The 18,012-nt window shown below is 38.4% G+C and overlaps 1 protein-coding gene across 3 annotated transcripts in view; it reads right to left on the reverse strand.

Annotated features, from left to right (window-relative positions):
• LOC135170120 (hemicentin-1-like) overlaps positions 1-18,012 on the reverse strand; it is a 152,717-nt gene that overhangs the window by 133,766 nt on the left and 939 nt on the right. For 2 of the 3 annotated variants that reach the window (XM_064135653.1, XM_064135651.1), the window contains exons 2-3: positions 4,796-4,981; positions 1,348-4,546 (exon numbers count right to left, since the gene is read on the reverse strand). In XM_064135653.1, coding sequence (XP_063991723.1) covers positions 1,348-1,435 — 88 coding nt within the window. In that variant the 5' untranslated portion in view covers positions 1,436-4,546; positions 4,796-4,981. The remainder of the gene's footprint in view (positions 1-1,347; positions 4,547-4,795; positions 4,982-18,012) is intronic. The other variant, XM_064135652.1, reaches the window with a different exon arrangement.

Raw genomic sequence — 18,012 nt, forward strand, 5'->3', positions numbered from 1 at the left:
AGATATTGGATTTGTTGTTATTACACTTTTTGTAGACCTCAGTCCTCTCTACAAAAGAAGTTATATTGAAAAATTTGCTGTCTCCCTTAGATCCTGAGATATTAACAAAAAACTGGTCAATAGTCAAAGTGAGTTATTTCGTTTTATCCCTTCCTCACTGAATTAAAAATCCAGAAATAATTCCGGAGTGACGTGCGGTTGTAGTAAACTTTACGTAACACTCACGAAATATTTCCCGAACGTTTCGTAATTTTTATCTGAATATTTCCGTGCGTGGAAACCCAGTGGAAATTCTAGAAACCTCTCGCTGATCCGGCAATTCACGAAATAATCGCCACTTGTAACTCAGACTAATCTCCAATTCCATATCGGCCATTGGAATAATCATCCAAAAATTATCTCCTTCGATAATCATCCGAGGCTAACCCACTGGATTCAATATCCATTACACCAGCATGCTCGCCGATATCAACACACTATGGTTTTGAAACAGGGTAATTCAATTTCACACCATAAGCATGCTACACGCGTATAACTTCCCATTCAGGATTAACATCGGATAATCGCGAGAAGATTACGCGGTCAGCCGTTTGACGGTTATACCGATGATGGAGGTTAACTGTAATGTACCACACTGTACCAGTGAATAGACTGTACCAGCCCCCAACGCTTGTAAATTCCCCGAATTCATTCAATTCAAAAAGAAATAATAGGTTTGTCCACTTGGAATAGCTCCATCGATACCCACAAAATCCTTAAATTCTAATCAAATTCCTAAATGATGGAATCCTGCCTCCCCTAATGAAATTGCTAATGAAATTGCTGAACGAGTGATGGAGGAGAGTGGAGTGATAAGGAGACCGTGTTTGAATAATGAGTGAAATCCGATCAAATCTAGGGGTTCGATTTCATTTGGAGGTTTTGAAAAAAAGTATTTCGATGAGATTATTCGGTAGCAGTTGCAAAAAATGTTTTTCTGAATTTTGTGGAGGACATTTCGCACATTTTTATCGTCCCATAATTGACGATTTCGTGGAAAAAACTGGCAACTGCGAATTTCCGGTCCATATTTCCCTGAGAGTGAACAGAAAACCAGAATATTCTGGTCGATATATTTTTGATTTTGAAGGACTCGTCATTGAACGCGATTTCGTCGAAAAAAAAATCATTAAAGTTCAAATTTCATTGGAAATTCAAAGCAATTTGACCCCAAATATTCATATTAAATAGCACCGTTAAATAAATTATAAAATCCTCATCTTCAGGACCGAAACCACAAAAAAATCGATCATTTACATGTGAAAAAACGTGTCAAAAATAATCTACCACATAATACAAACGTCTTACCTTTGTTGATGGGATCCGGGAGTTCATCACCTGCAGCCCAACAGCTCCAACTTAACAATCCAACAATAAGCACACGCATGAACGACATCGTGACACACTTTGTATTCACCTCAAACACTTGTTTCTTCACTTTGTTTTTTTTTCATTCACAATAATCTATCGTCACAAACAGTCCAATCCACCTCAACACCAAAGTCAATTTGATCACTTCCAGGGTGAATATCCCACCCAGCCTTATGATTCCATCTCCCTATGAATCCATTCCCCCCAACACATTGTCCAAGTTCACCATTAGTGGCATCAAAATCTATCACCCTGTATCCACAATATCTCCAGATGCATTTGGTACTGTAATACGTTGTTCGATCACTCTGCTAGTACAAACTCATGTCAAAGGGCCTTTCTGCTCTCGTGGATACCAACCAAATTGGAATTGTCTTCGCTGCACAGTCACTCGAGCGGCCTTGAACGTACACCAAACACAAACAACCGGTAATGGCGCTAGCTGTAAACTTCCCTCCCCCAGTCCTATAACTCGAGTTTGAATGACTCCTAATGATCTCCCCCTTGTTCCCCCCCTTTTTCGGTTATATTTTTTTTTTCTTCTCCTGCTTTTGTATCTTCTCCAAAGGTCAATCTGCTGGTGATGGAAAGTAGAGTGACACACATGTGTTCCTTATACCACTCGACCCGTGCGATCTGTCTTTGTCCAGAAATCTTTTCACCACCGAAAATATGACACGGTTCATCTTCTCCTTTTGGAATCACTGTTCGTTTTTTTTTACAATCTCAATGGGTTTGATGTTTTTTGTGCTGTACTCTGGCCGTTGGAGACAGCTCTTTGGCATCATATCGTGATTCTGATTCCACTGGACTGTTAATTCTAGCTCATGTTTAGCCGCTGCTTTTTGCGTAAAGTGAGAATGAAAACCTCTCACTCTGTAGTTGTCTTCGCGGGCGGGCGATCTCTTCTGCCGGGTCAAGTGTTTCACAGTCGTCGCGACGGTACGTCACGTTTTTTTTTTTCTCATGTAAACTGGATGCTGTCCCTTTGTCCGGATTCGTAAGGCCCAGATTTTTTACTTCTATGGAGTGTCAGTTTGATTTTTCAATGGGGAACAGCGTGGGAAGTGATTGAAACAAATTTCGACTCGATGAACGTCGATTTCCATCAGATTTCGATGATCCTAATTGCTGTACTTCGGTAATAGCAGTCACGTGCAATGATGATTACAGAATATTTTTAATATATTCACTGGCAGTTGTGAGTTTTCATTAATTATGGTGAGATAAACTTTTAATCACTCTTGATACCTCACTGAGTCAATTATAAACGCATGGCCAAACACAACACGATGAAAATGACTGAGGTAGAACTTTATTCCCTGTTTTACTGAACTATGGGCCTTAGTTGTACGAACCAAAACTAAAATTCAACCGAAGTTTAACATTCGAACACTTGAATTCACTTCGAAACATTAATGCAGGTAGATAACACTTGGTTTGTTTAATCCATTTGATTTTGTCACGTGTACACCCAAGATCTGGTATTTATTATACACATATAATCCTTGATATAATCATTGATACACTACCACCCCTTGTCACCCCCACTGACACGAAAAATCCAAAAATCTGATTAAATTTCGTATCGACTGACACCGTCGGTTTTTTCGATTAAATAATTTAATAATAAAATTTACGCAACCGTCACAATCAACTGGAGTATCCACCCAATGACAATCGACACTTTAATCGCTAATTAATACAATAAATTAGCACAAATGAGTGCATTAGAAGTGACACCCGTGCCCGGTGTCTGCAACTAAACTAAAGCCAAAACTCGGGTGGAACACACGCGTGTCAAGTTCCCCCTTACAGTTTTGTTCCTTCATACACGCCGATACACACACATACACACACACAATCACAGAAGGTCTCAACCCCACTGACTTTAACCCACGTTAGTACCATTCCACACATCTATGTTGTGCGTTGAACGAGGGGAATATGGAGAGAGCAGTCTTCAGACTCATCGTGACTATGGATGTGTCCTCTCATCCATAAATACACATATACACACACACATACACATACGCAAATGTGACTGTACATGATTGGAACGTGAGATGAAAGCGTCCACCAATACCAATGACTAGAAAATTGTCTCTTTCTTCATGTCTCTGGGGCACTGTACTGGGGAGATTGTTATACTGTTGGGGGTGGAGTTGCGCCAGGGGGTGGAGGGAGCCCCGTCAGTAAAGGGAAAAGCATGAAAAATATTTCTGTTACATTGCGGTGGGCTTGTGTACGAGTGCAACGGAGGGGAGTGGAAAAAAATGTGCGTCAGACTGCAATTGAGGTGTTTGAACACGTGGGGGATTCCCTCACGACTGGATGAGGGTGGGTTAGTGAATTAATTCGAGGAGAAGGCGAACCGGGGGGGAGATCAATGACCGTGAAGTTTTCTTTTGGGAAAATATTGACAGATTTCGATGGGGGGTTGTTTCGCGCTTGAGTTTTGATACTTTCGATGACGAATGGCGGTTCACGGGGGTGAGAGGGGGGTAGGGGAGGCTTAAATTTTTTCTGACAGTCTGTCTATTGGGTAGTTTACTGTATATGAAACTGAACCACCAATTTTTGCAGTGTAGAAGGCATTGGTAATTGATGGATCAGTTTCTTCCAGCGATGGGGAGGAAAAAAAATACGGAGAGAAATTTTGGGTAAAAATTAGGAGTTCAGGGGGTGAAATGAGGGGTAAAGGTTAAATTCATTATAAAAATTAGCCTAAAAGGTGGGTCATTATCATTTCGTTCATCGGTTCGCCCTTCAGAGGTGTAATTTTCATCAAAAATTTCTTTTTGCACAGCGAAATTTTCAAAAAAAAAAGATTTTCAATAAAATCTTGGGCGCGAATCAGTGTGTGAGTTATTACAAAATATAGACCTTGGAATTCTTGGAATAAATTTCCTCACGGTGAACGTTTGATAAATTCAATTCATTCAAAGGACTCACCCGAGAATTTCCGCGATGCAAAAGCCAACGTCATCTTAACCCCCGGATGTACGGATTGTACAGCGTAATATACGAGAGTATTTTCACCAGTGATCCACTCGAGTCGAAAACCAGGCGAGCGAGCATCTCAGCAAACGTCTGCACAAAAGATCGTGCATGCAGCAAAGGTGGATGGCACGAGCTAAAGAAAAATAATAATAAAAAATCTTGAAGATAAACGATTTTTGTAAGTGCTGAGAGATGAATTAAAATCTTTACAGCTCCATTATCATTTATTCTCACTCAGTCAACGATTTATTTGTTCACGTTAACACAAATTCACCTGTCGTTTTTCACACCGATCCCCCCCGTCCCCTCTCGTACCCTTTGATTTCCTTTTTTTTATCGATTTTACTTTTTCACTCACGGTCTATTTGCACCCTTTATTTACCTCGTTCTATAACCTCCTACTTCACATCTCCTCAGCTCTTATCTCCACCCGACGCTCTTTGTCCTGGAATAGTGGAAGATGAGTGCCATTTTAGTTTCCATACAGAAAACACAAGCACTTTGTATTTGCCTCCTCTCCTCGCCAGTCTCTCTTCACAACTTTTTAGTTTCCAAAAGACAACTCCACCTGGAACAAAAAAAAATATATTTCTTTCCTCGTATTTCTTATCACAGGAGAAAACTTATTTATAGCCAATCGCTTCTGCACGACTGAGCAACCAAGGCGTGCAGAAAATTCATGCATTCAGGATGTCTTTTACCTAATTTTCAACTTGAGATGCTGGGGGAAGAATAGTTTTTCAACTGGTGATGATCGTGAAGGTGGATTAATTTCAGTAAGTACATGAGGAGAAAATCCACTGCTGGCATTGGAAAAAATAGCCAATTCACTGGATTGAAATAATAAATCAAGGGTTGAGGGACAAAGGGAGGCCATTTGCCAGAATGAACATCGCAGTTATTGACATTCTTTTAATTTTTAAGGGAATTTATCGCAGGATAAATACAAAATAGTCGACCTCTAGCAAAAGGATTGAGGGCCCAATGAATATTTTTATTTATTTTATATTTAACGACTTTGATATTTTATAGTCCTGTTTATAGGTAAATTCCATACATTTGCCCAACCGTCTGAGAAATTACAGTATTTTCTTCGAGCATAAAAAAAAATCGATTCTCGGAAAATGGATAAACGTCCTTAATAACGGCTACCCACTGGTTTTATTGACTCTTTCCTTCATTTTTATTCGCCTGACGATTGTGTTGGGACGCTGATGCGTCACACTTCCCCCAGAATGTCTTTCTCCTCGTTTCACACTCATGGGGTAACTTTCTATAGTCGATCCGCCAGATGATGGTGGAGGATATCGAATTTATGGCATTTGGATTTGTTTCCTCTACGTTTCAATGTCGTGACGATTTATGGAGATGAATTTTTAATAAAAGGTATTTCTCAATTCATGCCCTGTGAGCATCACTTCTTGGAAACTCTCACCTGCCATTTCCCGGATTTAATTAATCGTTATAAGAATAAAAAAAATATACAGATATATTCAAGGCCGTTAAAATTATACATAAACTGAGACCTGAACAACTGCACATTATTTTGGAAAATAAAAATGTGTCGATGAACGTGGAGACGATGGGACGATAAGACGTCCCATCACCGTACACCAATAAAAATAATTTCGTTAATTAGTGAGTACTTAACATAATCAGTAGAAATCCCTTGTTACCTTGTACCTCATAAATTATCCTCAAGAATTTCGAAAATGCAGAAGTCAATCCCCTCACAAAGTGGTCCACATAAGATTGAATCCCCCGCACGTGTCGGAGTTGAACAGTTGAGGTCAATATCCAACTGTCCAGCTGCCTCCCCCATCGCACCGCATATGCAATGGGATTAGCCCCCTCCGGATAAAAAAAAAAAAAATAGGCGCCGTACAAAAAGGGGCGTCAACCCATACCACTCACTCATTTCAACATAGCCATGGTGAAAAGAGTCAGATCAATATCTTGTTTTTGTTCTCGAATTCTATATATCCTGTGGCATCCCGCAACCACCACCCGCCGTCTTTTATATTCGATAGGTTTTTCACCCAAAAATTGTTCCCCAGTGTGCATCTAGGATACCCCTAGTGGTAACATCATTTCAAGCCACCGTAATTGTCAAGAATTGGTTTAGAATTTATGTTTGTCCCTTGTACGGCTGCTGAGGTGCCTCTCGGACCGTTAGAAATTCTCGGATCGTTGGCTTTTACTGCACGAGTAGTTAATAACAAGCGTAGGAACGTTTTAATGTTTTTGATTTATGTCACTGGGGTATGCGGGTGAAAATAGATACATCCGGCTTATGACAATATGTGTTTTTAGTTCCTTGATTGTTAATAGACTCCTCAATTTTACGGTGTACGATAAAAGAGGGAGGGGAAAGGCCAACAGAAATAATTAGTCAGGAAAACATTGTTAAACTGGGAATATTTGTTACGAATAAATAAAAAAATTTTGGAGGAACAATTTAGTAAAAAATATACTGAATGTTTGAACTTGTAATGTAAATAGTTATTTTGAAAATTGTCACGTATATTTTATTGCGTCAATTGAATGTACTATTTTTTCAAATATGATTAATATGTGGAATAAAAATTGGATAAACACTGGAATAATTTATTTAGATTTCCCGCCTCTAATTTGAACATATGGCGACCAAGTTGACCAATTCAGAATTTTTGGGATATTTCGACTGGCACAAACTTTATTTATGTGATCGTGTTATCTCAGATAGGAAATAAAAATTAAAAATGGTGGGAAACGAGACTTTTAGAAAATTTCTGAAGGCACAGGGGTGGGATTAGCCCTCTAACATCCCTTCTAAAAATTAATAGTCACAACATCCGGATCGAATACACACACACCTTCCTCAATGTTCGAATGTCCTCGAGTTCCTCCACCATGAAAAATATTTTCAATCTGGCAATTATTCTCTCCCCTGTGTACGTTTTATTATGAAATATAGTCTGAAAGTTGGTAGTCTACCGGGTGGGGTTTAACTCGATGAGTAAGAATACCCTTGATACAGTTTAATGTAATCACACAGCAAATCATGCATGACACACGGTTATGATCTACGATCGCGTGGAATGAAGCGCCAAGCTGAGTCATCACAATAGTTGATAAAAATTTTTTTCTGCTAATTAACTTGTTCAAATCATATCCCGGATTATCTCAATCACAATCATCAGGAAACATCAATTAATTTACCCCAGAAAATGTTGTTCCCATTTTTATTACCACAATCTTCGATATTTACAACCGATTCATTCACCTTAAAAATTAAATTTCCCGCACTCCTATTCACCCCCTGAATTACCGACCGAGACCAAGGGCGAAACTTGAGTTAATATTCCTAATCCTAATTTGTTAACAAATTGAATATTCGAAGAATCTCACTGCGGAAGTAAAAATTACCGACTCCAACCTAACAATTTTCCCCTCCCACCGACCAGAAAAAAATCCTCCCCTTCTCTCTTTATTTATTTCCTCCCCATTACCTTTTCTCCCTTTTTTTTCTCACAGTAAAAAAACTGCGCCTCAATCACCTTTAAACATACCCAATTATATGCTTGAAAATACCGAGCTTATCTCTCCAAGCAACCAACAATGAAGAATTCACAGTGTTCAATGTTCATATAGAAGTTGTTACAACGTCACCATCCCTTACCCTGTTAATCTTCCCTCACCCACCGGTGTCATCCTTGTTTTTCCATGATGAAATGAAGATAAAATGAAATTGCATTTTTTTACGGGGTTGGGCGGGCAGTTATGTGTGCTCGGATCTATCAGAAAAATAGTAACGAAGCGAAAGAGAGAAAAGAAAAAATTGTTCATGGAACGTTTAGCTATGACTCACGCACTTAGATACGCCGTATAACATGACAGGCGAGTGTTATTTTTATGGGGTTTTTGCGTGGGTACCATGATTCACGTACTTCTCCTAAAGGGGGGTAGAAAAGGAGAGGAGGGGTTGGGCCATGTCACTGCATGTGGCATATCGAGCAAATCGACCAGCGTCACTAAAGAAATATAATAAATGAGAACGGGAAAAGTTGATTAGGGGCACGCGAAGCGAACGAATCACTCCCAGGGATTTATCCATCCGTCTACCATATGGGTATCGTACGATTCTATCGGACTAATTACATTTTTCCTTCCGCCCACGTAAGGGAAAAAACATCTTCAATTAATACGATTTTTACTGGACTCGTCAGTGAACGAGACATTATTTTTATTATATTTTTTACTGGATGAAAAATAAAATTTATCGACTAATTATATGAGACGAGTAAAATTCGATTGATTTGTTCTACTCAATATTTATTGTTAAACACCTCGATACGATCGATTACCAATCAATGGAGTGTTCAAGAGACACTGAATAACATCCTAATTAATGAATTTTCCTTTGCATTGAGGAGTCGCTCCTATTTTCCACTAAAAATATCTATAAAAACTTCATAAATTCATCACTTCACCCCATTCATCTGGTTAATCCTCATCAAGTGATTCGTGAAAAGTGCAAAGCAATGTTCAAGGAATTATGGCTCAACGAGCTAGTGATCTTGGAGATGTCTCAACTGTCTCCAATAAAGAAATAATAATGATAAATCGGGCACATGTCCTGGTTATCTCCAATAGAAAAAGGATAAGATTCCAGTTTTTGTAAACTCTAATGGATCAGTAAATCTCAACAGGACGTGCCGTTGAACACGCCAACACCCCCTTCTTTATTTTTACCCCACTGTGATACCACGACCAGATTCGCATTACCGCTTGGCATACCCTATCAGTGGAATTTCAAGGTTTTTTTTTTACCAAATTGGATGGAGGGACTTAGGGTGTCCTAATACTACTGACTTGCGATAACGCACGCAACTTCAAATGATTTGTTTCCAATCCATTGATCCAGTAAAAAATATCTGATCTTCAATCCTCTCACTTTTATCATTTCTCAGTGGATATTGTTGTCGAGTGTGAATCAATAGCTCCTCAAGTCCCAAATGGCTGTCGGATTGTTCAATAAAAATTGAAAAATGATGGACAGAATCAGTTTCAAGTTTTATAAAAAATTCTCAGGTCTTCGCCGATTGAGAAAATGAAAAAAATCGATTAGGGAATTGAATTTGATCGACTGCGTGGCTCTCGGTTGAACTTAAATTGAAAAATACTTGTTCAATTCATGGTCCACGAGTGAATTTCAACTCTGAAGACAGTCTAAAAGGGAGAGGAGGGACCAACCGCGCCGAAATAGAATCGTGCACCTGTTCCAACAGAAAAGGAAGCTATACTGTCACCGTTTCGGTATCGTAAATATATTTTGTCACCGGAATTCACTCCCCTCCTCTCTTGTGTACTTCTGTTTTCATGTTTTCGACAGTTAAGAGGAATTATCATAAGTCCTGTAAATTTACGAGGACAGATCCCCAGATTTCTACGCCAAGAAACCACCCAAATCCTCGAATTATCGATTCCCTCAATGCACTCCATATTTTCCTCGAAGATAAACATTGATTCTACTTTGCTTATTCATAATAAATATTAGTCTCGTAAAAAAACAATTTTTCATCAAGCAAATCAACTAAAAAAAATTAATCTAAATATAAAGAAGAGTTTATTCAATTTTTTCCCCCCTCAATATTCGTTATTTTGATTTTCCTGATGTTATGTATTATAATCATTTCCGCAATGTGATGGCACAGAATAATTCCACTCGTTCCTAAAGTGAACACGGGAATATTGTAAAACCCCACCAACGCACATCTATTTTCGTCCCCTCTCGAATGGAAATGACCTAAGTCATTTCGAGACCCCTCAAATTGCCCCGTATCACTCGCCAAATTCCAAAGTACCAGAAAATTGCGAGCATTTCCCAGGCGCCAAAAAACCTACCTACCACACACTACTCCAAATATGACTTTTTCAATGAGACCTTCAAAAACTGACTATTCACACGCGTCACAGAAATGAATGAAAATTCAAAAACATTTAATTCATCTATTTTAGTATTTTCTGGACTCAACGGCATCAACTTCAACACTTTCGGGAGATAAAAAAAATAGGGAGCCTTAATACATTTAAGAGAAGACCCCTTCCCCCCCCCCTCCCCCTCCTCCCATCCAACACTTACTTATGTACTAAAAGGTCTAGGCGCCATGTGCTGCGACTCGAATTTCAAAAAGCCACTTTGTCGCTACTACCCTCGACGCCGGCAACTTTCATAAGAAACTCAATTCACCGGTTTTGTTCATCATTCATTAGGCCCCACCGAAAGAGTACGGAATGAGAAAAAAAAAATGTAATTTTTCAAGGGGGAACTACTTAATGGCGATGCATGACTCATCAGAGTAATAAATCAACCAGTCGCATAATTATAATTCATTCAAATGAACATAATGAAACGAATAAATTAATTATATCAGTAAAATTATTTTGGTAATGAACACCATTGATTATCTGGCATTCACATAATTTTTTCTGATATTTTTTCAACATTATAAACAATTAAAAAATTGGTGGAGAAGTCGAACGAATGGGAGTGGAATTGTCTGTGTTTTTATTGGATTTTCGTAATGAGAAGAGCAGAATGATTGACTTTTTAACCCGATAATTAGTAATCAGTAACCTCGTAATTGTATCTCGAAGAATTGTGCGAAATCTATGCACTCGGGTTCAGGATAGTGCGACTGAATCGATAAATCCTATTGATTAAATCTGAATAAACAAAGTATTCGTTAACGCGACCCATCGTTTACCAGACTTCTCATTAAATAATTCATCTCTGACCATTGAAACCACACCCCGGATATCAATTGATTTGACTAATTACTGTTAATCACGATAACGAATGTAATGTATCCCCCATTCCCATATAAATAATATCCACCGCATTATGGCATCAGAAATACCCATCCAACTGTACGTCATAAATTAATAACATATGTATGGATGTATTGTTATAAATTTGGCAGAGAAACCCAACAGACTAACGAATTGTTACCTTCGTCTGTGGTCTGTCTGCGGTCTGTCTGGATTCATCCACTCGTTTGCACTTTTGGCGGATAGGAATAAAGCCCTGAGACAAAAGTTTTTACACCGACATTAATTTATAACCCCAACAAACAATGAAACGCATCGATGACAAGACAGTCAGGTATGTTTTCGTCTTGTCGTTGCCAAGATTGCGGTCATCTTCAAGTTTTCAAGTGTTGGAATACCCCAGGTGCTGATACCCTGGTGCGGTGAGCCATCGCCAACCGCAACAGTTACGTTGAATTCACCCACTTACAGAGTACATGGACGAACTGAATCTTGTCTTGATCAATGCTCACCATCCTATGATCTTCAAACTGTCCTGTGGTTATCATCTTGGTCAATCGAATCAATCGTTTTGTGCGGACCAATGAACACAAGTTCAGGGAGACTATAAATATTGAGAAGTTTGAACTTGTCAATAATTAATTACCCAGACGAGAAAATTATTTTTGACCTCTGTCTGACAATTTATTCTTTTGTAAAGAAAAGGATTTTTCAGAATTTCCAAAATAAAGTGAGAAATGTTATTTATGGTGGTGTCTTTTGGTAGAATAGAGGGAGACTAATGTTATCGATTATTTTTGTGTAATAATAATAATGGATTGGCCGTAAAAGTCAATTAACCTTCACGTCTTTCTCCGTAATTCCTAAAATTTTAATAGCCCCATAAAAATCTCCAATTAAATATTCTAATTTATTCCATTTTTAACAATAAAATAAACCAGTGGAGGCTAATGAACTCATCAAAAATCCTGGAATTCCAAATTCTATGAATCGATCCTCCCAATGGTGTTTTATCCAGCATTTTCTGCTCATAAACATGACACTTTATCTGTCATGTTTCACAGAATTCTCGTTTCATCCTCAGCTTCGAAAACCCAATGCGATAACGATCCTAGTTTTGCACGAACGACCCGAGGAAACTTGAACCCGTAATTTCTTAAGTAACACCTAAGATGACAGAAGTAAACGAGCCCGACACTTGCAAATGGGATTAAAATTTTCCATCACTTATGAACCTTAGATTATGAAGTAAGTTACTGCTTTTACCGATTGGCTGATATTTTTTTTCTCCTGGATTCAATGGATCCAGCTCCCACAACTCTTCGTCTTCAGTTAATGAAAGACTTTGAGATGTCTATGGCAGCCAGATGTCGAAAAATGATACCTCCTTTCTGTACTCATGTCTTTTGAAGATTCACACACCCAAGTGAGCATGGAAATTGGAGCGTGGAGAAGCCAAATTTATCATCGGTCAAAGTACTTTAAACTGTCATTTTTAAATATCAAAATATCAACGAAATTTTTCAACTTTGAAAGATCTGCCAATGATCCGCTAAAAGATTATTATTTTAGAAAATGAATAAGTGTTTGAATTATTCGATAAATTAATTTAAAATGTCCTTTAAGTGGGAGACATAAAAGTTTGTAAATTACCAGGACAAAAGAGATTCAATTAATTAATTCAATCCATAATTACGGATGAAGGCAATGCGATATATATTAAGCCACTCAGATTTTTTCCTGAAGGTCAACAGATTAAAAGAGGAAATGACAACCGCGAGTCTCATAAAAATTTATAGAAGTCCCTAATAATTTCGAAATTTATCGTAGACAAGGGGAGAAGCACTTTCGAGTATTCTCCGAAGACCTCCCCCGCGAACCCAAAAATCCAAAGCATTACATCAACGCTCCCCACTAGGGTAGAGTAAATTTATAGATTTTATCGTGTTTTAGATTTTTTTTTTGCTTCTTTCCTCTCATTCGCGGCCCATCAAATTCTAGTCGAGCTTTGAACAACACACCCACGCCAATGGACAAAAATATATTGAATTCGAGGATTATACACCACCAACGATAGATACTTCCTCGAGCATCCATCTCCACTTCCTTTCATTTTCGGTTTTAGAATCGAAGGGGAATGTCGACCTCGATTATTTTTAGGTTAACGCTGAAATATGTCACATTTAGAAAATACGATAGGCGGAGTTGTAATGCTGGACACATTTCTAGGGAACGTAGGCGAATAGTCAATGTCATGACTGAAATTTTCGTCACATTTGTTTTGCTGATATTAATAGATTGTTCTAGATTATGATAACTATAAATATTCCATCAAAACTTATTATTAATTCAATAATAAAAATTTATTTAACATGTATGGCCTCCCGAACATATTGTTTACCCCCCCAAAAACTACAAAAATCAGTAATTTTTCTGAAATCCCTGAAACTTACCGGAAAATTCCGGAAACAAATTTCGCGCGTCATCGATCTCAAGCTTCCGGAACTCCGGGTAATGTTTCCCTTGTGGGACCGTAAAATTTCCCTTCCGACCCATAATTTTCCCCACTCGTGGATCACCTCTAACCCCCAATTTTTCCATTTCCCCTCCGCCTCTTTTCATTGAATATCTCTCCCCGAATAAAAATAAAAAAAACTATAATTCTTTAAAATAATTTTACATTCATAATTGGACGCTTCCAGATAACTTGAATATCAAAATGATAAATAAATTCCCAGTAGCCCCCAGTATCTCCTGCATTCGTGATTTATAACATTTCCCAGTGGGTGCATGAGTTATTAATATAAATCCTCGGGTTAAGCGCGTGTTATCGGCTGCCCTGGGCACATTATGCGAACGATCCGAAATTCCTGCCATCGGGGAGATCCACCGGCTCTAGGTCTAGTTGCGTACAAATCGTGAACACACATACACACACACATAGCATTGGATTTAAGCTTAAGCGCTTAATAGCACCGCGGAATTTGTAGTGTCCCGGTTACGAGTACGTGCCGACAAATAAGTGAAGAGGACATTCAATGTGCGTAACCTCACTATCTCACTCTCTCACTCACTCGTTTATGTGTATGACCCTGGTGGTAAAGTGCTTTCATGCGCACGAAAGACCATCTACCCCCTCCCCCTCCGACCGATGTGGTACGCACATTCGTGTGTGGTGTGCACATCGTAAAACGCCTCACCGTCGGTTCAATGATCATTGAAGGGCCATGTATACAATCAGTTTTGCGTCCTCACGTTCGCCAAACATTTTCCACGATTGGGTTCATTTTTTTTATTTGTTCCGTTATATCGTTAAGGCTTTCAATCGAATGAACAGTGATTGAGAATCAATTTATCATTTGGTGAGTTCAACGCGTGATGAAAATATTGGCTTTGTACCTAACAATTTCGGTAATTAATTGAATTGAATGGATACAGGGGACCAAGAGGGACTTTTTGAATAGTCCACACACTCGGAAAACCAAAAAATACGAGTCGTATAATTTTCAAGGTTGTGGAGGGTGTGATACATGTGCGAAGTTCAATAAATTTAACGATAAAAATTTATTAAACAAAAACTATCGGAGGAAAACGGGAAAATTAACGAAATTTAAGGGTTGAAAGTTGAATTTTGATTTTAAAAATGAATCACCTGTTTGATGACAGGCAGAGGGTGGGTGAGGGAATAATTTTGAAGCCTTCGGATGCCAACCCTCCTCCCCCTCTATTTTATTAAACATTTTATTAACCTAATGCCGTACCCATAACTCCATTTACCATAATAAAATATATTTTTCTTTCCTTTAAACCTTTTCCTCCCTATTCACACCCCATTCTCCCCCACCCCCTTCTTCATAATATTTCCCTCGTTATTATTCTTCCAACGATCCTCGAATCACACTTTAAACCAACAAATTCCATCGTCAACAAAATATAATATTCCTGTGCGCGCAAAATTAGTTGAGGTCCCTTTGCAAAGCCTCAAAATCGTATAGATAGTCTTTGTATGAAAAAGAGCAGAGAAGAGCCCGAAGAAGGGGGTGGAGAGATGGGGGGGTTGAGGATAGGTACATAGGCACCGGGGCTCGTAAAACGTTTTAACGTTCAACACCACTTTCACCCCTACACCGACCGCACGTACAGCCGAACGAGGTTAGACGGAGAGGACAGGGGTGGATGGTACAGGGTGGCAGGGATGATGGGGGAGGGGGTGGGATATAGGGGGGGCTTTTCGGAGGTAGGTATATGGTGGTTTGGGTGCAGCATAAGCAAATTTGGTTCGCAACATCGTTCGAGATGCCTCGCTGTGTATATATCTTGAAATATAAAGCCCTCACACTCTCCAACCCTCCTCTCAATGTCTCGTGGACTGCACTTCCTTCACTAATTATTTTCCCGTAAAAGCCTGGGTATGAAATATATTGCAAGAGAAATTGGCACACCCTGGTGAGCATACAGTAAGGAAATTCAAGTAAATATCTTCAACTGCTGATTAAACATTTTCTCTTGGCTGGATTTGGAGGCTGGATAATGCGCAACGGTGAGGAAGAATTAGGCAGAACAAAAATTAAAGATAAATATTGTCTGGGGGTTGCTTGAAGAAACAAGGGAGTGGAGCCAAATGGATAGTTCAAAATCTTATATAACTGGGATCAACGATGTGAAGAGAATGTGCTCCGTTGAATTTCAGGGAGTACAAGAGAATTTTAGTAAATACAGAAAGAGAGATTTTAAAATGTGGGATTGAGTGTCAAAATTACCGGAGATTTTTGAGTTGTTGAGGATTTCCAAGTACTTGCGAATAATTTTCCACTGGGGGAAAGATTCTCCAGATATTTCCAGACAACAATTTTCTTGGGAAGATCCTCCAAAGAATTTTTTTGTTACCTGAAATGTCTTCTGAAGATTTATCGAAGATCTACCGCAGGATAAAAAAATTATGTGACTGACGAGGGTTCAGATTGCGATTCGCATTAATTAAACTGAGCAGGTAAGTTTTAATAACTAATTAATTTCGGTTAATAATTCTTTTCGCGTACGTTTCAAGTCCAACAACTCATTATTTGATTTTTGCTTTTAATTTCATTCGCAAACATGAAATAAAAACAGTTTCGCACGGTTGAGTGATCAACTGGTTCGTCACGAAACCGTAACAATAGCAAAAAAAAAAAATTCACGTAATATATTTTTTAATTAAGCTGAACGCTTTGTTGCATTGCAATTGAAGACTATCCCCGGAATTAAGTGACACTTTTTCACCCTTATTTTTATGTACTACCGTTGTAATCCCCGTAACGTAGGCCACGCGTAATTTAACCGTCTACCATACTCCGTGTAATTTTCGCAACGGATAATTGAGATGAGACCGAGTAGCGACGCGGAAGCGAAAGCACTTGGAATTATTGAGGAATCGCCCCAAGGGAGAGTGAGAGAGAGGGAGTGGCGATAGGGGAATGTGACGATGCCTTCAGTTACCTGAATATTCATGAACTGCAAATAGTTTCAAAATTTTTTTTTTATCTTCACTCGTTCACCGTTTTATTCCCACTCACTAGTAACTGCGGAGACATTCGGAGAACGAAAATTCCAGTCGAAAATTTTATTTTCAATTATACACATTTTGCCAAATTTCCATTTACTTCAGAGAAGTATTTCATTTTTAATTTTATTTGTATGGATTGAACAAATAAATATTTCCCTGGGGTAAATGAATATTTGGCAAAATCATTATTTTTCAATGTAATTAAAGAGAAAATATCGAACGACCTTCGTTTGATTTTTCTAATTGGAACGTGAACAAAATATTTTTTGATTTTTTAAAAAAACAAAACTGATGTCAATTTATATTCAGTAGTTTAAATAGTCCAATTTCGCAAATCGCTAATTTATCGTCGCTCTCCTACGGCCTCAGTAACACCACTTCTCCCTTTTCTCCCAGCACTCCACCAATTTTTCTTCCCTTTAGAAATTCGTAGCAACCCTTATCTGCCTTTCCCCCTTCGCCAGCACTACTCCGCAGTTGATCCAGTATACTTTTAATCCCAATGAATTCCCAACGTCATCCTCTCAGTGAAACGGAAATGAGTTACCTCACATCCGTTTTCCCAAGATTTCACGACAGTTTGACTTTTTTCCGTCTTTTTTGTTTCTGAAATTTTTATGGCCTCATCGTTTTTAGTGCATCAGTGGTTGATGCCCTCGGGTCATTCATTTCAATCAAGAGTGGTCCCAAACAAGTTTAATTGCTTTGGGTGTTAACGAGCTTTTATTCGACTTTTTGCACTTCTTCCTCTGTCGGTTGATTTTTCACGTTCTTTGGGGTTTATTCAAAGGGAACAGCGGAAAGTTAATCAAAACTGGGGAATTTCTTAAATCATTTGTTTGAAAATTTCTGAACAATTATATAGTTTTTTCCCTCTTATCCCGGCCATTGTAGTCAGGCGGTTCTGATTGCTTTAACGTACACAATGAATTACCGCAAAAAATAACTCGCACTCGCGGTTTTTCCCCTAAACAACTTGACTCCTTCGCTTATTATGGTAAACCGCATGATAACTTAACTTTCACGTTCAATAATTTATTGTTTCTCGAATGAAAAATACGATTGAAAAAAATTTTAACTCATTTTCTTGTTCTGCTGGCCTCTAATTACAAGTGAGAGTCTTATTAACTAATTATATCCGAGAGAAATAAATATTGCAAACTCTAACACTTAAACATTGTGTTAGTATTTTCTGTAGAACGTTTGAAGTTCAGAAAATCGCAACAGATGTGTATTTTTCCAAC

The sequence above is a fragment of the Diachasmimorpha longicaudata genome, chromosome 16 (assembly GCF_034640455.1).
Source record: "Diachasmimorpha longicaudata isolate KC_UGA_2023 chromosome 16, iyDiaLong2, whole genome shotgun sequence".
Lineage (NCBI taxonomy): Eukaryota > Metazoa > Arthropoda > Insecta > Hymenoptera > Braconidae > Diachasmimorpha > Diachasmimorpha longicaudata.